This window comes from Vespa mandarinia, chromosome 9 (assembly GCF_050613455.1).
Source record: "Vespa mandarinia isolate Hongniang chromosome 9, ASM5061345v1, whole genome shotgun sequence".
Classification (NCBI taxonomy): Eukaryota; Metazoa; Arthropoda; class Insecta; order Hymenoptera; family Vespidae; genus Vespa; species Vespa mandarinia.
The window spans coordinates 8599875-8627500 of record NC_140818.1 but is presented as its reverse complement, the minus strand read 5'-3'; the positions used below and the strand labels follow the sequence as shown (position 1 = coordinate 8627500).

Below are 27626 nucleotides of genomic sequence, written 5' to 3'. Positions count from 1 at the left end.
GAACGCATCTAACGGTAATGCGATAAGGGTAGTTTTATTTATCGTATATCCCTTGGTGGACATCCTACACTTTAAACAATCGTTCGTACACACATATACATATATATATATATATATATATATATATATATATATAATATATCGTAAATAATATATCGTATCGTTTCGTTCTTTCATTGGTAAAAGAATTAAACGATAAGGGTGAAAGCTATAAAAGTGTTAGGAGAGTAAATCCATGTGGTAGGTAAACGAAAAAAAGTGGATAATGCGACGCGTATATCGAGAATAAAAGGATTAGAAGGTAAATTTCAAGGATGGATTTTAAGGACACGGGAAAACCATACATGCCTATCTTTCGATAAATTTTCAGATCCTTTGGGAAATACAGGGAAGTACAGCGAAACGATTCTCCTTCGAGTAAATGCAACGTGCATCAAAGTTATATCCGTCGATGCTTTTTATTTGTCCTTATCCTTCGATACGATTCTATCAAATTAACCTAAATATTCAGGATCAAGGTTAAATTTCGTATGTTTTTCAAAGTGAAATTTTCTGACAACAAGGAGTCGAATGGTGCTTGTTTTTCCAAGAAAAATGAGAACAAAGACGATACGAGGAAAACATTTGAAAAACTTGATGCGATAGTATTTACTGCGATGCCAGTAAAAGAGTCTTCGTGAAAGAGAAAGAAAGATAGAAACATAAAAGAAGGTGTAAATTGAATAAAATCCAATCAAAGGGAAGAATGTGATTGAATCAACGAACGAAGTTGTTCACGGATACGGAAGACGCATTCGTTCACGGTAAAAGAGATGCCACTTGATAGTCCAATTAATTTTTTATCACGTTGAATCATTCAGGATAAAAAGAGATACGATAGTTTTACGTATTATGTTGCAAGAAAGGTTTAAATTTTAATTAAATATCTAATTTTGTGCTTCGAACGATATTGATATTATCATTGAATTTTTTTTATTTTATTTTTGAAATAAAATTATAGATTTTTCTTAAGATATTCTGGATCAAAGCAAGTTCAATGACCTATCATAACGCCTAGTATTATATCTTAACAATCGCATTTTTTTTATTTTTTTCATTCAAAATTTACGAATTTCTTTATGCAAAATCACTCTTACTTGCATCTCATTCGTAGATATTTAAAAAAAAAAAAATATTTCTAATTAATGGTATTACTGAGGAAGGAAAAGATAGGTCCCTCCAAGTAAATGCAGATTTCTTGAAAAAGTCCTTTTACCAAGGACAAAATCATCTCTATGAGTTATCAACCAGGAAGAAATTTTTATCCTATCGTCGGCAATGTAGAAAGTTACGATTTACCGATAACTCTTTACTCAAACACAGTCGGTAACTTACTACGCAGTAACATTGACTTTTATCCACTGAGTTTAGTTAACAACTGCGAATAATGATACTTTGATTTTATTTTTTTATTTTGTTTCGTTTTACTTCAAAAGTTAAAATTATTGTATTTCTTTGTCGTTAAAATAATAATGAAATCAATTAGAAATTTTATCGTCTTCTTACGACGAATAAAACAATTATTACGTAAAAATTGATAATTCATTAACGAAGTCTCCTACGCGCATAAACACATCCCTTTCTAATCAGATACTTCTAACGAGATACTCGATATCTCATTTATGCTTTGCTCGACGTTATATAACTTGGGTCTATAGAAATTTAATTTTCATTTAACATTGAATAAAAAACGAGGAAGGAACTCGTCCCTGGGTGTCATAAACCCTAATGAACAAAAAGTGATTAATAAAAATTTGGGTGCAAAGAGTGACTGAGAGTCTGATAACGATGTAATCATTTCCGCGAGTCGTGAAACGAGGCCACGTTGACAGCCCTCGTCTTCGGCCTCGACCTTCCTAATTTTCTATGAATTAAAAGAAGATTAGAGAAACGAGTTTCTCACGAAAAAGGTAGACAGGCGAAGGAAAGAGATAGAGAGAGAAAGAGAGAGAGAAAGAAAAAGAAAAAGAAAGAGATAGCTTACCCAAGGGTTTTTGTGCTGATAAGACATGTCTTCAAATTTAAGAAACCGTTCTTTTTCGTTGACTGCGTTGGATGGCCAGTACCACCGTCGCTGTGCTCATTCGGATCCTCGAGATCGTCATCGCGCTGTTTCGATTTTCTCGCACGAAGATAGAACCACACTGCCAAACCCAAAGCAACGATCACTGCTAAAGCTCCGACTGTTCCAAATACTGCTGTTAAGATCATGTCTCTTCTTTCCATGCCCACCTGCGGAACAATCGTAAAGTTAATAATAACATATATCCAAAAATATCGGTATATATATATATATATATATGTGTGTATAGTTTTTTTTCGACTACTGAATTCTGTTTCTCTTTTTTTTCTTTTTTTTCTTCTTCCTCTTTTTTCTCTTTTGCATCTGACAGAGCTCAAAATAAATTTAATAAAATCAAAAATGATCTGTATCTATATTTGTTCCCGTATAAAAAAAGAAACAAAAATATCCATTTGTGACAAACAATCCCATTCCCTTTTTTATTTCCATTTAGAAGAATGATTTTTTTTCTTTTTCTTTAATTTTCAGATACGAAATAAAAATTGCACTCTTTCAATAAATTTTCCAATAGATTGAAACGCCCACCCTTTCGGCGACATTCAACGCGAACTTTATTATAAAGCGCGAAACACAAATAGCTATTAATATTTTTAATCGATAATTTACCTCCCAATAAAAACCTTGATAATTTCTCTTCCCTTCCCCCCCCCCTCAACATTCTTTCTGCACTTTTATTCGTTCACGAATAAAAAGAGATTTATCACGATAAAAGAGATTTATCTTACTTTCCTACGAGATAAATACATTCGGGATAAGTCGAACGAAGGAAAATGAAAAGGCAGTCGTCCGCGATAATAAACCACGAAGAAAATTTTCCTTATCGATCACGATACTTAGAATCACCGTAATTAAGTATGTTTACTTAACGTATACGTACGTAGGCACGCAGTTAGGTATACCTACTCGAAACTCGTTCGATAAGTATATACGAGTGACTTGGAGTATACATATGTAGAACGAGGTATAGTGTAGTAAGTAGTATCAAGGTGTATTACGCAGAACGGGGTGTCAAGAGCACTCCTTTCGAGTGCTCTACCTTCGCTCGTCGACTAGCTTTAAACGTGTAACAGAGATGGAAAAATCCATGAAGAAAGAAAGGAAAGAAAGAGAAAAAAAAGAAAAAGAAAAAAATAAAGTTGAAGGAGTAAGACGATAGTCGAGGGGACATAAATATTATTTTTTCTTTTTTTTTTTCTTTTTTCTTGTTTGTTTTGTTTTCTTTTCTTTTTCTTTTCTATCCTTCAAGGTGTCACGAGGGAGAGACCAGAGACGCAACTCAGACAGAGAGTACGACATAGGCTATATAGGCGTCATCACTAGAGTCTCCTCCAATTGCAAGGAGAATCCTCTTCTCTCTCCCTTTTTTCTTTACGAAAATCGAATTCAATCCTCTTGAAGCGAACCGTCATCATCCTTCTACGGATGAAGACGATAAGCCGCTTGCATTCGGGCGACAGGGACCACTTGTCTCGAAATGGTACTCTCGGACTTTTCCAATTCTCGGCAATGAGTGCAATCTTTTTGAGATCGCCGAAATAGCACGGATTTTTTTCTTTTTTTTTTTTAAGCTTTTTTAAGTTCTTTTGTGTTTTTTCTTTTTCTTTTTTTTTTTTTTTAACCATTAAAAGGAATAAAAAGAAATAGAAAAGAACGCAGATTTATTTCCATCAACAAATTCAATACCGTCATGTGAGTCGATTAGAGAATGAATTGCATATCTATTTTCCTCCGGACAATACAAATTCTTCTTCTCTTGATATCACTTTATCCCTTATACTTATACCGTATTATAAATCTTATGGACAACAACAAAAAGAAATATGCAATATAATACGACAATAGTGATTTACTTTTATCATATCCGTCGACAAAGGAATATTTTCCTTTTCGTATTATCTCAATGTCCTCATAAAATATCACATACAGTTTCATTTATACGCTCCAAGGAAGAAAAAAAAAAAAAGGATTCTTCTTCCTTCGTTGCTCAAAAGAGATTCTTTTACTTAAGCGCTTTGGTATTTAATCGATCTCGAAAAGAAGATAAGCGTCGCCACTTACGCGGTATAAAGTGAGATTAATGTTATTCCCCCTTTTCATCTTATGGTTATACGCGCGCGCGCGCGCGCGCACACACGCACAAACACACCTACACAGTAGAGGCATATAAATATGTGGAAACTTTTTAATGCATTTTCAGCCGGCGAACTCTTTTTCCGCACAGTTACGATAATCCGAGGAAATCTTCCCTTTAATCGGCACACTCGTTAAATGATACGGTAAAACAATGTGTCGGGAACCATGATTTTATTCTCGTTGAAATAAAGAGGGAAAAAATATAAAATAGCTACCAACAGATATATACATATATATATATATATACATACAGACATGTACGTATATACACATACATACGTATGCATGTACGTTTATAGAAGAAAAAAAAATAAAAGTGTCAGTATCCGAACGTTTCCTCTTCGATTAAAATCATTCGAATATCGATTATATGGAAGAAATTAAAAAAAAAAAAGAAAAAAAAAAGAAAAAAGAAAGAAAGAAAAAAAGAAAAAAATCTAAACTTTTCTTTCAATATTTATTTTCTATCTACGTACCAACACGTACGAATTACATACCAAGCACATACACGGAAGCATTTGACTCATTCTTTCGTAGAAATATTCCAGAAACGTCGAATAGAGGAACACGTTGTTGCACCTTCTCGTGCTAGAAACCAGAGGTATAGATATATACGTATAGATAGTATTAAGGTGTATCCCCGTATCGACCGGCTCTAAGTAAAGGAAGCTGCACTGTCGTACAAAGAGAGAATTCTACGATTTCAAAGAGTCGATATGTTTCTATACGTTATTTTTCATTACCACTTAACATTTCAAACTATTCGAATTAATCGTTATACCTAAGTTGTATACACATAATAGACCACTGATAATATTAGATAAAATTACCTGTGGAAATAGTTGATTGAAGACATTGAACATCTGTGTCAGCGATACTACGTTCATGAGTTCAAAGCCAAAGATAATCGAAACATACTTTACATGGCGCGATACAATACCATATTTCAAAGAAGCTTATGAAACGTCAATAATGGTTTACCGACATTAAATTCCGTTCGCTGTTATATCTCGCGCAATTGCATATGCGAACAAATGACTTGTCGCTCATATTAATCATCATTTTCGCTCGTTTAAAACGACGTTGAATGCCGATCGATTTAAAATTGTAACACGTAAACACCGTGAACAACTAACGATTTCACCCTTTCTCTTTACGGGTATTTTAACGGTGACCAAAAAAAAAAAAAAAAAAAAGAAAAAAAAATATTTCTACGTACAAAAAGATACTATCTTTATTTCGTTTCTATCAATGAAATTATGGCTAACAATATTTTCACGATATATATCCTTTTATCACTTTTAATATGCTATAATCGTCCAATGTAAATAATATACAATTTAAACTATTTTTCGTGCTTAATTCCGTGATATACACGTTTGTAAACATTAACCAGCTGCATTTTTAGCCTTTTCGAAATTACTTATCTCGTTCGTTTTCATTATCTATACATTTGGACATTATACAAGGAGCATATAGTCCACGTGTAAATTACGAAGATACATTGCTTTATGTTGCCTTACAAAAAATGATAATGTGCACTTTCTCTCTCCTTTTTGCTTTTCTTCTTTTTTCTTTTGTTTTTTTCCTTTTAAACATAATTTATAGAGAATATGAATTTTTACTAGAAAGAACAAATAAGCGGTTTTGCTAGTTTTTGCATAGGTATAGGTGGAACATATAACGATACATATATACCTATCTACATATACATATATATATATGTATATATATATATACACACACACAAGTACGTACACATATCTTTGACGAACTATCTGAATCATCGTTTACTTACTAGCTTTCGAGCACGCACAGCTGGATCGATGGCTTTCGGTGGGCCATCAAAATTTGGCTCCAATTCCGCGAAGTACTGACCCGCAATTCCCATGTGTACCATTTCTGTCTCTCTCTCTCTCTCTCTCTCTCTCTCTCTTTCTCTCTCTATCTACCTCTTTCTGTTCCCAATTGCCCTTTATAACGGGTTATCGCTGATTACCAACCACGAATAACTTTCAATGGGTATTTTAACGATATTCGGCTCACGTAATTCTTTACAATGCACGTTCTGAAATAAATCTATCGTCAAGAGTGGAATAAATTTTCTTTGCGTTCAATACGTATATGGGAAATAATGAATAAATAAATGAAAATTACTTATTAAATAAGACAAACGATCGTACGTAGAAAAAATAGAAATTTTTTTCATCGAGAAATCGTAAATATTATCATAAAATCTTCAGAGATGTAATACAACAAATATACGTATTTCTGAAATAATAAACGTGCGCGGTAAAGAGAAAAAAATTGTTTTTTTTTTTTTTTTATAGGAAAATAAATGGTAGATCATTCGAATGCCAATGGTAAATCAATAAACCGAGGATAAAGAGAATGTAAACATCCGACATCGACCGCTCGTTAAAACACTCTCGTTTGATGGACTATTAACAAAGAGAGAAATGGGAAACGAGAGAGACAAAGAGGGAGAAAAAAGAAAAAAGAGATAATAAGAGAGAAGGATATAAACTGTTGAAAATTTCATTGATCTTCTGCCAAGAGTAATGAACTCGGTAAAGCACAAATTGTAAGGTACTTATCGACTTATAACTTTGATATAAATTGTTTCAACTTAAAAGTATTCCCGATCGCGTCAATAAACTCGTCAAATTTCATCAATCCTATTTATTTTAATGATTTATTTAAAATATCATCATAATCCATGATAAATCAATGATTAAATAAAAATTACTTTCTTTATAGATTTCAATTAACAATTAAGTAAATGATAATATGATTTACGCATTATGAATTTGAATGGGATACCTAATGAATATTTTTATTAAAAAAACAAAATGAATTTTCCATATTTACATATATGAATCTTATAAAGAACATTCAATACTATCAATGAAAATCAAAGAGTTGACTTTGATTTAAAGTTCTGAGGTCAATCACGGTAAAAAGGAATTAAAGCGGAAAATTTCAATTAAAAGGTTTATCGTCATTTTCATCTACGGCGATTATGTCTCGAATCGAATTTTCTCTCTCTAAAATAGAAGAATTGTAGCTTGTATATAATGTATATGTATATATATATATATATATATATATAGAAGGAGAGAAATAGAAAGAAATATGAAGAAATAGAGATAAATAGAGATAAAAGGAAGAAAGAAGTATAGAGAAATTGATGCTTATGACGTTCGAATACACGTACAACCGTTCTCTTACGTTCGTCACACCGTTCTGACAAAGAGACTTGACGTCCCTTTCGAAAACACCTTCACAAGTAAACACACATACACGGCACCATGTTTTCACAGAAGGTGAAGGGATAGACAAGAAGAAAATAACATGACACGATCGTACGATATCTTTCCTTTTCTATTTATTTATCTACCTATCTATCTTTTTCCCCTCTGTTTCCCTCTCTTTCCCTTCTATTCTCTCTTTTTCCCTCTCTCTCTCTCTCTCTCTCTCTCTCTCTCTCTCTTTATCTATGCAACGTGCAGCGTCAGACGGTTGATACTGGACTCTGAGTAAGGTCGTTGTTGTTGGCACTTATCGTTTGATGACGTTCGCACGAACCACGATAACACCACAAGGGATGTCGAACGCAAAAGGAATCAAAAGATAAAAAAAAGAATGTGAAAAAAGAAGAAAGAGTAAACGAGAATTTCGCGATGACACCGAGTGAACGCAAGTGGATTTGTATCCCTCCCTCTCTCTCTCTCCCACACACACACACACACACGCACACACACACACACACATACACACAGTCACACACAGCGTACATATACACACACAGCATACACACACACACACACACACTCTTTTGACGAATGGAAATTCGACGAAACTTTTTCTCTCTTTCTCTCTCCCTCTCTTTTTCTCCCTTAATCGCACGTGCGCGCGCACACGCACCCTTTTTATATACGTCACGCGCTCTCTCTTGCGCTCGAACACGCCAAACGATGAATGTGTTGAGCGAATGGACCACGGCTGAGCTAAAGCGTACCTCGGCTTTTTCCGGAAACGTTCGTATTCTCTCGTCAAGCCAATGGCAAAAGCTATATCCACCTTCGGGCGACCCAACTTTCATCCTGCGGCAACCCCATACATTTAACGACGCGCTGTGACCCGCGCAACTAAGAATTTCATATAAATAATTCTTTTGTTCAATCAATTATTATTAAAGATCGAAGGGAAAAAGGCATTGTTATCGAGAAAGAAATAAATCTATTCGTAAATGGATAAACGAAAAGCGAATTGGAAATTAAAACATTCGTATGAATGAAACAAACGATACCAAACTCCAAGTCGAAGGCTTAAATTTGAAACAAGTTTGTTCTAGGTTGATTCTCTTGTATCGCTTGTCGCGTTCATCGAACATATCGGAAGAATGGCGATAGGAACGGCAAAACTTCTAACACGGAACTGGAACACGTCAGTTGTAAATCGCGTGACTATACGAGTTCATATTCAAACACAGTAGTTCGCTGCATGCCAAGAAATCCACAGCTATTGTTATGATCAAGCGGAGCGCAAATTACAGGCGCGTTGCCTTCTGCGATTCACTCCTCCTTTCTAAGTCCAACTCTCTCAACCGCCTCCACTTCCACACCTCTTCTCGGTCGTCCGTTAAGCGAACCCTCCTATTCTCGTTCCTCAGTCTCATACCGACCCTTTCGAGAATTCCAATCTTTCGCGATTTTGCACGATCTCACGCTCGTTACAACTACCAGTTTGACTCTTACGAAAGAAAATAAATCCTTTTGCAGTTCACGCGAATTTATCCACAATAAATATAATATAATGTGTGTGTGTGTGTGTGTGTGTGTGTGTGTGTGTGTGTGTGTGTGTGTGTGTGCGCGTGTACGTGTGTGCGTGTGTAATAAAACACGTAAGTACAGGTACTTACCTTACTGAGCGACTCGTTTTCTGAACGGCCATTTTTTATCTTATTCACATTTATTCAAACGAAAAAATAACAAATATTAAAATATTAATTATACTGGCTGACAAAAGTTAAAGAATTCTTCGAGATAAGTAAAAGAAGAGAAAAGAGCTAGGAGAATATTGACAGCGCCATCTTTGTTTGACTTATGAAAAAGCAGAAGCTCGTTTAAGCTTCGACGAGATCGCCGATAAAGTCTGTTTACCTTATAGATGCTAACCAGCCCTCTTAGCCATGAATTATTCCGGACGCAAACCCCCCTCGAGCGCTCGATATCTTTATATCGATGAATGTGATAAAGATGTGTTGCGGATGAATAAAAAAATTAATAAATAAATGCATTAACTCGATTTAAAAGGATTAATGTTGACGGAAGAAAAGGAAAAAAGGAAAGGGAAAAAGAAAGTCAGGCTCGCTGATGTACGAGACCTCTTTTGAAATGTTTAACAAAAGTAAGAAAGAGAAAGAGAGAGAAAGAGAGAGAGAGAGAGAGAGAGAGCGAGAGAGAGAGAAAAAGAAAGAGAGCTTATATACGTCGGTGGTTTAAAATTTCTTTTCTTTCTCGCCTTAGGAAAGAAATAACTCGAGGAAATACTCTACTGCTACTTGACGTTCGTAGCACAGGTAAGCAACACGAAATTACCGACATAAGATGCGCTCCTTCTCAAAAGTCGCGTCACGTTCATCTCCTTCTTCATCTTCGTCTTTTTCTTCTCCTTCTTCTCTTTCTTCCATCATCTTCTTTCCAATTCCCTTCCCTTTTCTCCTACGTTAAAGACGAGAGAAAGATAAAAAAGAAAAAAAAAAAAAAAAAAAGAAAAATCGAAGGATATACGGCAATGCGCTTCGAATTTCTTACAAAATATGTATCCTACATTTATTAGACCCTTGACTTTTGAGAGAAGTATATTCCCTCTCAAAAACGATCAAACTTCGATATATTTTCTTCTCTACGATCAAACTATATTACGTAAAGGGAGGACGGGGATGGTAGGGGGCAAATCTTTTATTAACTTTTTCCTATTCATTTTCTAAGTTTAAAAGAAATGTATTCCCCCCATAGTAAACGCGGATCCATTCAGACTGACTATTTTGAATATTTCGTAAAAATTTCAAGTTCTTTCTCTTTTATGCAGATCTACGAGAGACACGACAAAATAAAAAAAAAAAAGGAAAGAGAAAACGAAGATCCATTTATTAAAATGTAATCAAAGTAAGTGTAAAAGCATGATTTTCTTCTCTATAAGTGCTATCTCGTTAAATAAATCTTTTACGTATCGGATAGAATGCATTCGTCGAGTGGAACAAACTAATCGATTTTTCGAGTCACTGTCAATTCTCGCATGATCTATTATGAATTAGCATTAAAACGAGAACGCAAAGGAACGTAAATGAATAAATTACGAGCGGATAACTGGCTCGCCGAGTAAACGCGTATTAATGGCTAATACAATAAACATAGAACGTATACTCGATTATATTTCGGGTGGAAAATGAAAAAGAAAACAAAAAAAAAAAATTAAGAAAAAATATGTTCGAAACTGAAGCACGATTATATGCCGCGATTATCATTGTCGATACTTCATCATGCAAATTCTTCGTTCCTGATCTCCCCGGTTGGACCAACCACCAACTTTAGTATTTTAATGAAGCGCAAAGCTGGGAGTTCCGATGGAAATTAATCCCACGGATACAATGTTTCTCTTGAATTATTTTCTACATCGGCGAAGTGTACCGTTTCGAAATTGTTCAAATCATTAAGAAAAACATTATCACGTGGAAATTAATTTCATGTAATTAATGTACATCATATAATACTCCTGATTCGGTTAATAGCACTTTGTTTTAATAATTAAAACGTCCATAAATTAAATTTAATAATGATAATATTATAATATTTTATGTATACAAGTATTCGTTCTATTGTATTAGGTCTATTAGGTGTACGAACGCACATAATATTACATTGGGTGAGTTTCCATCTAAATTTTGTTAAAATGATTAATGTGTCAAGAGACGTTTAATATCGACAATGTTATTCGGGCCGATAAACGTCAGTATCGATACTACCAATAAAATAGATTACAATACAATATAATTATCAAGAAATTATATATAATACAATGTGCGGTACATCTAATCAATTATGAAAAGAGCCGTTATACAAAAGAGAATCCGTATGAGATCTCGTCGTGATTTAACGTTTGGACGTATTAAACCAACCACCGGAAGCAAAATCCGCTTGACTAACGAAAATGAAGATATATATATATATATATATATATATATATATATATATATATATACATATCTAGACCGGAAAAGAGGAAACGGAAAAAGCATACGGAAGCAACGAATGGTTAGAGTTCGCTTGCTCGAAAGTTAATTCAAAATGCAAAGGTACCTGACGCAACGAGTTCCAGAGCGTGGAGCATTTCAATTACATCGAAATTAGTCTCGTTTACTTATCAAGACCGTCGTCCTCCAACGTTGCTTTCTGTCCCGTCGAAAACGCGTAATAAGCTTGTTCCGCATCTCGTTTTCCACGTTTCATGCTCGATAAATCGTTATCGACAGATTCGCTTCCTCTTATTGAAAGCGCCATTCAATATGTTCGATAGCCATGTAATGATGATCGCCCGATACAATTTTATATTCCTTTTTCTTTATTTTCTTTCATTTATAATTCATCCACATTAATCATCCATTTTTATACGAGTAGAGTTGAAAGAAAAAAAAAAAAAACCTGCGTCTATCTCGTAAAAAAAAAAACTTTTATTCCGTAAGAAAGTAAATGGCGTGTCGCACCATTTTTAAATAATGATAAAATTATACAATTTTTAATTCAAACGTTTATAGAGAAAAGCAAAAGAGTTTCCATCTCGATACCCTTGGGATTAATGCATTAATGCGATGGTACACGCTCTAAGAAAGTTTGCATTATTCGCATATGCATCCGGCGAGTATGACGTAAGATTATAAAGACACGATAGGGAACGAGAAGGAAAAAGAGAAAGATAAAAAAAAAGTAGGACGAACTTAAAAAAGAATCTTGACAAATGTTGAAAAAAATTATCTCCGTTGTCGCGAGGGCATTAATTTAATTAAACACTTTATAAAACGATTTTTGGTTTATGCCCTCGTTGAAGAAGATTTTTCTCCTTTGATAACTGTATATGCCGACCCCATTAACGATTCGTTGGTCAGTGCGGTAAAAGGTCCGATTTCTGATTAAAACCCATTCGTAACCTTATAAATAGACCAAAATACTTGTTTATATATATCTGTATATGTATCGCGCATCTATTTTCAAACTTCATTTCAAATCGTATTTCTAAGGCTTTAAGCAAAATTGAACATTTAATTTCTCTCCGTACTGTTTCTGGCGAAGGGAAGAGGGAAAAAACTTCACTTCGGAAAAATAATAAAAGAAAAGAAAAAGAAAAAAAAAAGGAAAGAGAGAAAGGAAAAGAAAAAGAAAAAAATTAAAGAAAGAGAGAAAAATGGAGAAAGGAAGAAAGAAAGAAAGAAAAGAGAAAATAACGGTTGTAATGAGTACTCGCCTAGGAGGAAAGTAAATAACGAAAAGCATAGCGCTTGAATTTCAACGAAGCTAGAGTGGTAACGTGTTATAAATTCCCCGCTACTTTTTATCCCTCCGATCGTTTATCCCAAGAGAAATCTACGATTTAGAAATTTTCAAAATGGTTATGACTATCGTCCCATAAAGTTATTCGTTCCTCCTTAAAAAATAAAGCAATAACGTTAGTCCTCATAGCCGAATCATTAATATAAGTATCCAAGCCTACTCTCCCGCAACGCACATATAATTATTGACCTTACTTTTCCTTTTACATCTTTAACAGGTTGATTGTCCTTTAATCGAGCGATGAGTAATTTATGAGTTATTCCTGTGATCTTTCGACGAGCAGGAATCAAGTAGGCATCCACGGATCTTTAAAATTTACCCTTCATCCGCGCCATCAGAGAAGATGGTATTCATAATTGATGAACTAGCCGAGTGAAAAGGGGGTTGAAATTGGGTCGAGCGCGGCTTCACTTCCAAAGAATAAATGTACACAAAGCAACGTATCACCCCCAGTAATGAATGTTGCTGCTGTCGATGATGCTGATGGTAATGACGATAGTAAGAATTATTCGCAGAGAATAAACAACTATAAACCGTTGTGGGAAGGAAAGCTAAAGGAACGATGGAAAATTTCACGCGTCGAAACTCGCTCGATCTCTTTCGAAGGAAACCTCGGCGAGACTTTAAAATCATGTATTTCTTTTGGAAAACTTTTTCGCAATGCTTCCGGTAAGCTGAATAAACTCCGTTGGAAAAGGAGACCTAGGGCAAGATAGTATTCGTTCGTATTGCTCTTTCGATCGCTCGAATGCTTTTACGAATCGATGGTGAAATATTCGAAGGAATAACTCACCGGGAAAATACTTTCGTACCGGCACTTTTCCAAGGGAAACCTGCCGCCAACTTTTCCAAACTAGATAGAAATATATGAAATTGCGAGTTAAGCTTGTCCTTCCCAATTGTTTAACAGTGCGTATTTGTAAATAAATCATTTCGAGGAAGTTGATGAAAATTAGAACCATCGATATAATTAATTTTTCGATATATAATATTTCTCCTTCTCTCTCTCTCTCTCTCTCTCTCTCTTTTTTCTTGAATTCGTCATTGAACCAACCAATCTTATTATCTTAACATTTTTATTTTCCATTAAGAGAAAAGAAAGAATAATAGATCTTATCGAAGACGTTATACGAATTTCTAAGAGAGATCTTTCTGGTTTACGATCTCTCCATGTTCTCTTTCTAATGGAAACACGTGCCTAGTAAAGCCCCAATCGTTTACTTTTATTTACGGGATAAAGTCTCTTACGTAGTAGAATGGTCTAACTAGCGGAATACTTTGTCGTTCCATTTTTGTTTCGTGTTCTCATTTTTTCTTTTCCTTTTTTTTTTTTTTTTAAATTCCGAACGTTGGAAAGACCTTTCGATAAAATTTCTTGACTCTTTTTGGTATTTCTCTGGAACAATAAGTCGCTTCGGTGATATTGGAAATAGAGAAAACGTCGAATCTCGAATGGATAGATAGGATTTATTTCTCGTAGGTAATAAAATGCGAAAACGACAACAGGAGTAATCTTCCAGGAGGTCAATCGAAAAATAACGCGAAAAATCGATTCAATCGAGGAATTTTTAATGAAAGAACATGGAGCGCGAAGATGAGAGATGATAACGAGTTCGAACTAACCCTAACTCGAACCAAATGTAGCACGATCTTGCACTTTAGAGTCTAGTAATTTGATTGCTCTCGTAGCCCGTGTGCTCTTAGAAATTCACCCTCGACATTACACGCTCTCTCTCTCTTTCTCTCTCTCTCTCTCTCTCTCTCTCTCTTTCTCTCTCTCGCTCGCTCACTATATCTCTTCCTCTTTCCTCTACGTTTTCTAACGTTTCGGGGCATCGCGTTGTTCGTCGTGACTCCATTAATGAGATAATTAATGCGAAAACCGACCACGCAGCACGTTCACTCTAATTTCTAAATCGATCAAACTGTTTTTCCCTAAAGTTTCGACGAAACACACACGAAATTTCTCTATAACGTACGTATGTATAACTAAAGCAATTAAAAAGGAATTGTTTGAAACTTTATTTGTTGGTTCTAGGTTTAACATCTTTTTTGATCTCGTAAAATTTACAAGTCTTCACGAGCACCTCTTTTTTTACCACTTTATACATCATCTCTTTAATACACTGAATTTTTTTGCGATTTTAAATCAAGTCAAAGCAGCCACGTTGTAAAGTTTACCTTGCACGCCGGAAAAAGACACCAACCGAGAATAATGAAAAAAAGAAAAAAAAAATAAAGAAAATAAAGGAAAAAGTACAAAAAAAGATAACAGAAAGGGTGGCTTGTTTTATTTTATCACTTAATAACAGCTGATGGCGATAAAATGACACGTTTGTGATAGAACGCTCGAAAGGGTGTCCAATATTATTGCCGTTATGAGCTTGTAGCATAAAATCTACCGTAATAACGAAGATGATTATTTTGTGAGAAAGGAGAGAAATAATTCAATTATTAATTTCTATATCAAACAACAATTATTTCACTTCCGACTACGCATATACGAGCCTTGCATTTCTCTGTAATGTTTTAATCGATATCTAAAGAAAAAAAAAAAAAAAAAAAAAGAAGAATATTCGAGTGAACGATATGGATCGATTCGAATCATAAAACCTTCTCAATAGGTTTCTCAAAATATATACGTGTATGTACATGGTCGAAGTCGTAAATATAAGTATATAGATATAGATATATATATATATATATATATATATATATGTGTGTACGCATATATGTAGGTACAACGTACATGGATGTATTTTACGATGCGTTATCGAGTACGCGCGATCGATATATAGATGGTATCGATTTTGTATCAATGCAGGGAGAAATTCGGCCGGCGAAATGAAACGACTTCACTATTTGTTACATCTTTACTATATTTATCTAACACTATTCCTACGATTTCAATTTAAAGAGGAAACAAAATTCTAAGAGAATCTAAAAAATAAAGTAGAAAGTAATTTACGAGATCCTATAGAAAGAAAAAAAAAAGTTATATTATTTAATCAATATCATTAACCATAAATCTTCATAAATAATATATATATATATATATATATATATATATATATATCAAGTAAATATTAATACGATATATTAAATGTTAAGAAGTTTAATTTTGTTCTTTCACATTATATTTCTTTTTTCCAACAATGGGAGGGAAAGAAAAATATATTTCTTTTTTTAGTCCGATCGTCACGTTCTTACTTATTTACTTTCTCATAAATAATTCTCTAAAAGTTACGAAAAAATAAATGAAAAGAAAAAATGAAAAAAACTAAGTATGTGCCCTTCGAAGTAATACGAACGAAACTCGAAGTATTGTCCCACTTCATAGATTTTTTAATGACAAGTTTGTGTCAGCGCGAGTAAACTATTACATTAGTATATAAAACAATCGAGTAAAAGTTTTAGCAAGTGGTATACTTACGTATGTTTCTCTACGGTATTAAATGGAGCTTACTTAAACAATTCATGGACTAGTTATGCTATATATATATATATATATATATATATATATATATATATATACATGCCATTTGCTGGTGTTAAATAAGCCGTTTTTCTTCAAAGGTTGTTTCTCTTTTTCGATATACTGACAAAGAAGATAAATAGAAAGATGGATGAATTTTCTATAAGTGGAGAAATGTGTAACGTGTGACAGTTAGTCCCTTATATCAAGTGACTCGAACATTTTCTTTACGAAGGACTATAGAATGATTCATCTTAATATACTCTAACTTTATAATAATACAGTGACAGATGAATGAATTTGAAAAAGAGTAAAGACTGCAAAAATAAAATAAAATAAAATAAAATAAAATAAAATAAAATAAAATAAAATAAAATAAAATTCTTTGTGAGAGAGAAGAAAGCAAAAAATTAATCAAAGGAAGAAGAAAATAAAACGTAAATAAATCAATCAAGGAGGAAGAAAAAAAAGGAGAAATAGATGATGGCTCGTTAAATGGTGATCAGTTTGCGCTCACGTGATCGTGAACTTCACACGTGAAAGTACCGCTTTATCGAGGTAATGTGCCGCAAAGCCAGCAAACCCTCCATTTTCACGAAGCGCATTTCTACACATATACATATAGATAAATATGTAAACTCACATATGTATATACCTATATATATATATATAAAATATATAAATACATAGAAAACGTAACGCCATTTAACAAAGAGGAAAGCTTCAATTCTAGTATATGGAATCGATCAATAGACCGCAAAGTCAAACCAGAAAACCTTCAAATTAATTTATATCAGTTTTGTTGATAATAATGAACGTTCGATCTAACAAACCTATTTCATCACGAATTCTACAATATCACGAATATTTTTTTTTGTTCTTTTTTTTAATTCCTTCGCCATTGCTATTTTCAATGAATTGTATGTAAAAGAAAGGGAAAGAGAGACATTGATGAGGGAACGAGACTATCGAATTACTTATGAACGTTTGCTGAATAATAATCCTGCATAAATATCTTTTTGTTTGCATGGCTGTTAAGTCTCGAGTCCCTTAATGGAAGCCAACGAATCATCACTTAGGTACCGGAAAAAAAACAGTATTGTTTGCTTTGATCCATTCGTCAAACGCATTTATGATTAGACGTATATTTCTATATCCTGTCTATTTTTCTAAATATCTTCTCTCTCTCTCTCTCTCTCTCTCTCTCTCTCTCTCTCTCTTTCTCTTTCTGCTGAAGTCTACATCGATATACGATGTAATTAAAAAACTCGCTAATTATTCACTGATACGCAAATGCATCTCTCGACAAAATTTCTTTCGTGTCTGCTTATGCATATTTGCGAATATTGAAAAAAAAGAAAAAGAAAAATAAAAATAAAAACATACGAACAGTAACGTATTTTTTTTTTTTTTTTCTAAATCGAAAATACACTTTTTTAATACTCTGCATAGAGCACATATAACAAGGATAAAAAGATAGTATCGGTGAAACGAAGTCAGAATCAAAATGGAATTGGTAAACACACACGCGACACAAAGACCGTTTCATAATAAGAATACAAGGTTGCGAGCTTTGAAATTCGCAAGCTTCTTCCATTGTTCAAAAGTTACGACTTTGCCGTTACTCTTCTCTACCACTCATCAGTCTTCGCAATTATTAACCACTCACGTTTCAACCGCCGGCTACCATGGTAAGCTCTTGTGCTACTCTTTAAAGAAGAACTGAAAAAAGAGAAAGAGAGAGAGAGAGAGAGAAAGAGGAAGAGGAAAAAACAGAGTGCTCGCGTAATATTAATTTCACGTTCCATTACAGATGCAACTCAAAAAAGAAAAAAAGAATTGGAACTTACGCTTCATTTTAGGCGAGATAAAATTTACAAACTATATAGAGACATGTCACAACGAAACATTTTGCATATCTCTTTGTGAATGCGAAAAATCAGACAAGGAAACATTTTAATGTTCTTAAAGAAAATTATTCCGAAACATGTCTAGTAATATCTATTAATTTAGAAACTTTAAGTTTTTTGTCAAGTATATGCAAATTTATACGAGTAAAAGTTTCTGCTAGAGAATTTTTGAAACTTCATCTAACTTTATAAATATTGGAATAAACATGTAACAAATTTTATGATTTATTTAACATCAAACACTAAGATAATATAAATTATTAATAACGAGATATTATTCGACTGTTAAAAGATTTGTTACAAAAAAAACAAAAAAGAAAAAAATTATTTCCTTCGCTGAAAACAATATGTTCGAGAGATTTGATTTAATGAAAAAATTTTCATTCGACAAAGAAAAATCGCAAAACTCGTTTCGTTTTTTTTTTCTATTCTGTATAAGGACGAAGAAAAACGTCTCGTGCCTACAGATCTAACTTGTCCAACAATAAGCTAGATCACTTTTCACATTGTTCGCCGGTATTTGCGGTGAGGTTTCAAGGGATAAGAGGGTTGCGACTAAACCCTCTTTTCCATATAGTAGAACGATTCTTTTTTTTCTTTCTTTTTCTTTTTTTTTTCTTTCTTTTTTTTTTTTTCTTTAAATATTACCAGCTCAAACGCGAACTGCAAAGATTTATGTATTACGTAATAGTCTCGTAAATATAAGTAATATAGAACATAAAATATATCCTATAAGATATATATATATATATATCGAGAAAAAAGTTAAATGATTAACTATAATAAATTGTAGGAAACATTATCGATTGTTACGTAATTTTTTCATTAAATTTTTATAGAGTCACAAGAATATCGTTTTAATCAAAGCCGACATATAAAAAGTATAAGAGGTTTTTTATTACGCGAGATTTGAAAAATATCGAAAGAAATACTTGTGATGAAGTAGAAATTGAATACACGAGTATTAGAGCTTTCACCTAGGCAAAAGGCTATTATTATCCAACATTGAAACGATGTAGAGAGTCGCGTGTAACATCGTAAAAAAAAATTAATAATTAAATAGAACTCTCTCTTTCCATTCCGCGTTTTCTTTTTCGCTTTTCGTGTCTCTATATCCTTTATCCACCCTCGACCATGGTGGCGTCTCCATATATAGAGAAAATAAGTTCTGTAATTCTTATGGGAATAACCTATAGCCGTGAGGCTTACACGTATTCCTGTTTCGAGAAATTTAGTAGGTGTGAAATGTACTTCGTAACAGAAGACAAGACACATCGTAATTAATTCTCGAGATTCGCCTAATGCTTAAAATAGAGAATGCAGACAGAGAGAGAGAGAGAGAGAGAGAGAGAAACACAAGTACTTACAAAACTGTAATAGAATTTAATGAAGAGCGACGAAATTGCATGGAATACAAAGGCTAAGGATATATTAAAGGGCCCCTCACTTGGGTGCCATTTTCAAGACCGTGATAAATTTTACAATACATACTCGTATATTTTCTTCCTCCGCCCCATAACACAACCTGTACTACTTCTTTTTATTTTGTATTCTTTCACCATGCATCTCTTTGCTCGAATTTCACGAACGTTAAGGATATACATAATATATATACATAAAATACTCGTATATATATTATATATATAATATATATAATATATATACGTATATGTATAAATGTATGTATATATGTATGTACGTATATATGTATGTGTATATATATATAGAATACACATTATATGTACGGGTTGTACGGGCGTCGTCGCGTGTGCGAAACAACAAGATCGATACTTTTTAACTTCCATACGATCTACTCCTGCTTCTCGGGGCCTCACAGATTAATTACTTATCGTCAGAAAATTCACCGTCACGAAAATGTACTCCGCTCACGAAAAACGTGACGACGCCGTGAACGGTTACGCCGACTTCCTGAAATCTTAAAGCAAAAAATAAAAAAGAAGAAGACGAGAAAAAAGGAAATGACGGAGAGGAAAACTGTTGAAAAAAGATATTTGGATTTTCAAATTCAAACAAAATCAAATAATTTAAGTACTTGTTTAAAATGCATTGACTCAAAGAGAAAAAAAAAAATATAGATCTGCAAAAGTAGAAACGATAATTGTAAAATAATATTCGTGTGAAAATTTCTGAATGTTCATGTATTTTTCTTTGTTTTTCTTTTTTTCTTTTTTTTATTTTTTTTTTTTTTGTTTAATCTTATAAATTGAAATATCCATTCGAGGTGCCCGCTATTGTGGGAAAAGCATTACACAAGTGCATAGATACTCTAATAGGGCATTAACAACTTTCTCAAAACTAGTTCACCGAAGCGTAAAACGGGAGAGATTAGAAACTGAGAATGAAGAAACAAGAGAGAGAGAGAGAGAGAGAGAGAGAGAGAGAGAGAGAGAGAGAGAGAGAGAGAGAGAGAGAGAGAGAGAAGGTGAACGTCACTTGGAATCCTGCTGAATTTAACGTCGTTAGAAACGTAAAATGGCGCTCGATGAACGAAACCCGCAAATCCCTTCGTCGACGACCTACGAAAATGGACCAACTTCAAGTTGTCGTACTGTATACATATACGAGGCGAAATACCGTCTGACAGCTGGCTTAAGTTAACGAAACAATGTGTAAATTTAAACGTTCGTCGAAAGGACTAGACACTTTTAAAAAAAAAATTCGTATGTAAAAAGAAAATATTTTTTTCACATTTTAAAAAGGTGAATACGAGTAAAAAAAAAAAATAGAAAAAAAAATAGAAATTAATAAATGAATAAAAACAATTTCATTCGTGCGTGAAGAACGTTGCATTATTGATTACAAATACTTGAAACAACAATAACACCAACGAGAGAAATGAAGAGGGAGAAATAGGGAGATATATATATATATATATATATATATATATATATATATATATATATATATGGATGTATTTACGATTGAAGATATATTAACGTAACGTTACATTGTCGATTGCACGCGATGCAACGTCGATACGGATGTTGATATTGTTGATGATAAATCTCTGTTTCTCGTGCACATAACAATACATAGAACGTGTAAAACGTTAATCACGTCAAGCGGATAATATTAAGATGCGACACCAGTAATCATGTCTTTACTCTCGTTTCACAAATGAATCCCAAAAAGTGAATACCGCTTTAGATTACGTCGTTTGTGCAACTTTCTCTCTCTGTCTCTCTCCCCATCTCTCTTTCTATCTCACTTCCTCGTTATCGCTGATTTTCATCACAGTTTGCTAAAGATTGAGTGACAAGATTTAGAACGCACAATAGCGAACGTTCAGGTACAAGATGGAGATGACTGAAACGCGATCTTTTGTTATGAAGAAAGCAAAGATTCATCTATAAGACAGATAAAAGATAAAGAAGATTTAACGAGAATTTTAGACAATAGAAAGGATGTAAGTGTCAATGAAGAAATGAACGAACCGTCAAAGGTACCGTTACCTCAACATCTCCGATCTCTCTTATCGAATTCATTAATTCAACTTTCTTCCACCTTGAGTGGTAATCCGCAGAAATAAAATCAGTTAATTAGAACAGAGTTAGAAATTGTTATCAATCATTTGATATCAAAGGTCTCATACCCGATTGACGTTACCACAAAAGGAAAAGCTTTCTACAGGAAAAAAAAAAAGATAAAAGAAAAAAGTTAGAATTTAGGAAATAGGATTCACAAAGTTCCTTGGCTAACGTCGAACGTGGCAACAAAAGATAAGATGCGACTTTTCATGCGCATGAAAATCTTGGTGCTAAAAAGATGCGACGAAGTGTAAGCGAGAAGGATATATATATATATATATATATATATATATATATATATATTTATATATATATATTGGATTTGAAATGAAAGTAGAAAATCCTATCTTAAAACGATATCAGAATCGACGAAAAATCGATCGAAACCGACGACGATGACAATATCAATGTCTCCTTTACACGCAACATTAATACAAGGTCGATAAAATATCTTGTAAAAGATAGTTATTTTCTTTGACACCGTAACGTTACGTGGTAGATAGGTACATCCATATAGTCTCAAGCTCGGCTCATAATCAGACGAAAGTGGACTCGCTTTAATGGATATAGATACACCTGGAAAATCGTATTACGCGAGTACAAGACATCTACACGGTCGAATGCGACCAACCATAGTCGAGGGAATAGAGTCAATGATATAGCGAGACATCCTACGAATCGTTTCATTATCCCTATTTCCGGTTGAATCAAAATTTCGTTTACCATCTTTTACCATCTTCAAATGTTCAAAATGTGTTCCATCGAAACAAATTGATTACTATTAAATTGATAATTACGAATCATCATTTTTCTACGTTCGCATAACGACGTCAAAATTTTGATAGCTCGTAATATCTCAACAATGGAAACAAATATTTTCTTTGAATCAATTTAACCAAAGCTTACGTCGCAATGTTACAATACTGACATTACAATACTGATCAATTAGATCAGACATGCTCATTGAACCAAAACGTTATACATTTACTGTGTCCTTCGGCTTTCACATCGCGTCGCTAACCGAAATTCAATCTATATATTTTGTCATCGCAGAGAGATAAAAAAAAGATCGCAAAGGGAGGAAAAGAAGAAAAAAAATTGGAAATAAAGAATATGAATTTTCGAATGTGACTACGAGCATTTGAAATGAAATTTTATTTATTGAAAAAAAAAAAAAAAAAAAAAAAAGAAAAATAATAAATAAAAATAAAAAAAATGGCAGATAATACGTCCTGTCGTTTCATACGTACGATCGATGAGTCCAGATGGTGAAGGTTCTCCTTGTTAATAGACGAAAACGCGTTTCACTCCGGCACGTTGAAATGCTTTTGGCATGAATCCAGACGAAGAAACTTAACTTAACCGTCCGCGAACGAATCGTTTGTTACGGCACACAACGTTGCATTCGCTTGTTAGAAGGTGACCATTTGTATACGTCCAAAGTCAGCTTTGTCCGCGATCTCTTTAAGCTTCCAACGGCTGAATGAAGGTAGTTTATGAATGAATAGAGAATAATAATATTCTCCGATTGATATAATACACCTTTCATTTCTTTTTTCTTTTCTTTTTTTTTTGTTTTTCTTTTTTCTTGTTTTCTCTCTCATCGGTGAAACGTAGCTTCCTCGAGGGAGAAAAAAAAGAAAAAAGAGTTCAGAGTCGACGTTATACGAAGGATGAGAACCGAGTTGAAATGAGACGTATAGTAAGTGTCCTTAACAGGATCAAAAAACTTCTACTGCTGTCCCATAAGACAAATGGTCCGGAATAACAAGGCACGTATATAGATCACTTAATCTACGCAAATTCGATTTCATTTCTCTTCTTGAAATTTTTTTCTTTCTCTTTTTCTCTCTCCCTCTCTCTCTCTCTCTCTCTTTATAACATCCCTCTTTATTCAGTCTTTCGATTGAAATGTAAAATCAATCAACGCCCAACATTCGACATAATTCGAATAATAGCATTTGGAATAAGCAAGGAGCCAGTAATGATGGAACACTCGAACTTATCAATACAATTACAAGAAACTTTGGACTTTTGGATAAATGCAAATATTCACTGGAAATGATTGCTGGAACGCAATTATAAGGAAAAGTAAGTCCATCGTGGAGGATCTCTCAAGAGATATAGTCGATCGATCGCAGTACCTTTCGTTGCATTTTAGAGTTGAAACTTTTAAGGATTTATCCGAGGAAATTTAAAATTCGCTATATGATATCGTTAAATAATTCGCACATTGACACTACTGCTCGTGATACTAGCAAACAGCTTACTACACTACAGTTACGCTACAGTTTACTACGTTCGCGTGACACTCGACTACTTGTATTAAAACTTATATAGTGGATACACATTTGGAGTCGCGTCAAAAGTGACGAAAGAAATAAAAACGACGAGATATCACGAATTGACAAATTCGATTAGATTCTAAAGAAAATAATGTGTTAGCTGCTATTTCTCTGTTTCTCTCACTCGTATAACTCATCTTTCAAAATTGCAAAGTGATGTGTACCAACTTAAAAACAAAGATTTCAATTCGCAGGAAGAAAGTTGGATCGTAAAAAAGGGGTGTGATTAAAAGTTTGAAGTAAGACATTATTTGGTCGAGCACTCGTGGAAAAGCTAAAATTTCTCCTCTCTCGTTCACTCGTTCTATGACAACTTTTCGTCTGACCTCATTTCTAATTTATCGACCCTAAGCTTGTACGCGCGCACGCACACACACGCTCACACATAAGGTGGGCAATTGCGGCAAGACCACGTCTAAGCACTTCAATGGGATAGACGCCACCGCAATTGCACCGGGATCACATCCTTCGGCCCGCGAGGTGACAAAGCATTATAATCGACACGATCTGATCGCGATAACTCTACGCTCTAATGCCTTTCTAACTCGATGTTAAACCGTTCAAAGTCGCCGTAATTGTATGAACGATCTCATTGACCGCTATCGAAGCATTAATCTAACAAAGAGGAGAATCAAAAGGGAAGACAATTTACGTAGTAGTATGTTCTATATATTTCTCTCTCTCTCCCTCTCTCTCTGTCTCCTTTGACAAGAACGTTTTATTGCACTACATATCTAAACTATTTGTTGCTCTAAACTCGATAGTTATTAAATGGCTTTAGTAAAAGGACCAACTCAGCATATTCGAGCAATTTTATTTACAAATATGTGTCATACATATTCGATCAGCGACATTGTATCGGTACCCAATGAAATTTCCATAACAGGCGCAAGGGTTAAGATTATATATACACCCGCTCGCGGGATTCATAGAATGTCGGTCACGCGAGTCTAAATCGATTTTTACAACTCGTTTTTATTTCCCGGGAGCAAATATTTTATGATGTAACGCGATGCGAAGTATCCTGACGTCTCATGTCGTTGTTATTTGAAGCTTGATCAAACGATAATTCCGATTCTACTTGGGGTTAGTGACACGCTTTACAAGCTTTTCGTGTTCGCAAACCAAGAAAATTTGTCAACAAATTGTCTTTTACCGTGGGGTCTTTTTTTCTGCAAAAGGATAAAAAACTTATCATTCTTAAAAAGATCAAAAATCCTTCTTCTCCCTATTCTTTATTTTCCTATTTCAGTCGATCCAATTCGAGGCTCGAATTACGTGCACACTCCCAAGTACGTCACAAAAAAAAATACATACGTATCTAGCTCGTTAATAACCGTGTAATTCGGATAGTCCCTAGAGAGAGAAAGGGAGAGAGTGAGTGGGGAGGGGAAGGGAGGAAGAGCTCGTATACAAAGAGGATCAAATACGCTCGAATAAATATTGGGTTGTTTGTGTAAACTACAAAATTGCACCAGTTAGCCAACTTTGTCTGATACAAATCTTTACCTTCTGTATAAGTAATTGCGAACATCCAAGTGCCTTTTAACGAGCTACGTTATTGATGGAAATGAGAAGAGAAAAAGTAATGAGAGAAAGTGAAATAAAGAAGACACTTAAAAGAATCGACGATGGCATATAATCGATTAATCGAAAAGATTACATCGGCTGGAAAAAAGAAAGAAAGAAAAGAAATATCTGACGCGTATTTTCTCATTTGACGCATTAATATTTGGAAAGAGAAATGGAAGAGAAAGTTAAGAAAGATAAATATTTCTTAGGTAGGATAGAAATAGGAGTGGGGAGAAAGTAGAGGATGAACGAGAGAACAATGTCGCATAATAAATTCAAGCTATCGTAGCCCGTTGTAAATCCCTTTAAGACGCCGAAACTGGCCGGAATAAATCTTAAAGGGGACCAAAATTTAGAGCGTTATTCATAGATGACCCGTTCTACTCGACGGATTGTCAATATCGCGACGTAGCCTTGACCGCTTCTTAATATACAGAGAACCATCATCTACTGTGCTACTGATTGATGAAACTTCCTCGTCGTATATTAAGATCGCGTCAAAAAGATAAAGCCGAGAGTGAAGTATGCCTTTCAAATAGTAAATAAAAATTTCTATCAAAACGATCTAGCTGATCCATTAGAAACGAAACTATATTATTCTTTTCAGAAAATATAATATATATTTTCGATTTATAAGATACTATTGAAAATGATGAGAAATTTCGAGATAACGTTTAAAAAACGATGAAACAGAGAAAGATAGAGAGAGAGAGAGCAAATCCTTGTTGCGATCCATTGAAGCGAGAAAAGCCAGACAGGGCAGAGATTTTCGTTCGAATATTCTATAAATACCCAAAGGATCAAGGTTATTGGTAGTACTGCTACTGCTACTGCTGCTGCTGCTGCTGCTGTTTCCCATCCTTTTCTCGCATCAATTCATGCTTTCATAATATAAGTATTAACGACCCCAGTCACGTTCACGTTAACTTTCAAATATGGAAATCTATGCATAACGCGTAGGCAGTCCCAGTATACGCCAGCAAAAGCATGTCAGTACTTTTCAATATTAAAATTATACAACACAAACGTACGCTTCTTAGTGGCAAACGCAGATTGCGTGCAATACGTATCCAACGATTTCATTTCTATCGACTTCCGTTAGATATGAAGTACCACATATATATATATATATCACAATAAAACGAGCGTTTTGTAATTTCACGGTCGACGAATGGATCATTGATAAATTAGCATTGTTTCAATGAATGGTCAGGTTCTAAAAAACATAATAAATAGAAATAGTTTCAATTTATATTTCGAAATTAAAACTAAATAAATAAAAAACCCAAAAACGAACAAAATATTTTCATTCCATTCCGAAATGATTCATCTCCAACAAACGAATGTATTTAATCGAAGTAAACAGAATTGTATTCGATGCTAACAAACACATAGATCATCTTATTTACTCTCGAAGTATACGCATCGTCTTACGGCGTCTTTGGCTCCACTCGTAATCTTCTTTTTTAATTTCCGTACACGATGGTTTCCTAGATCAATTGTAACAATCCGCTATGTCTTACGAATACTCTGCCCGTATACATTTATTGATTTATAGCTATCTATTGTTATCAAAATAGTTGGTGTCGTAAATAGAAATTAATACGTAATCATTAACAAAATCATTCTATACTATATCAAACGCCAAATATGTTTTACGCCGGTGATGCAAATGGTTAATTTAAAGTAACATTTTTACGTTGACAAATCTTTTACGATAAAGAAACAAATAAAAGGAAGAAGGCAGATAAAGGATGTTTTTTTTATAACGCGTCCAGAAAATACGAGCAACGTATCGTGAATATTCTCGCAAAAAGTACCTAATACATGATGGTACTTTTGTGCGGAAAAAAAGAAATTGTGTTTCCCCGTAGTGTAATTCCAAGCATCCTCCCCATGTTCTTTATCGTAA

The 27626-nt window shown here is 34.0% G+C and overlaps 1 protein-coding gene across 6 annotated transcripts in view; it reads right to left on the bottom strand.

The window, feature by feature from the left end:
• Positions 1 to 27626, bottom strand: part of Syt7 (Synaptotagmin 7) — a 104974-nt gene that overhangs the window by 69986 nt on the left and 7362 nt on the right. For 3 of the 6 annotated variants that reach the window (XM_035862412.2, XM_085659388.1, XM_085659389.1), the window contains one exon: positions 2024 to 2271. In XM_035862412.2, coding sequence (XP_035718305.1) covers positions 2024 to 2265 — 242 coding nt within the window. In that variant the 5' untranslated portion in view covers positions 2266 to 2271. Of the gene's footprint in view, positions 1 to 2023; positions 2272 to 4752; positions 5020 to 6053; positions 6335 to 6412; positions 6451 to 27626 lie in introns of those variants that run through there. The other 3 variants (XM_035862408.2, XM_085659386.1, XM_035862406.2) reach the window with 3 other exon arrangements.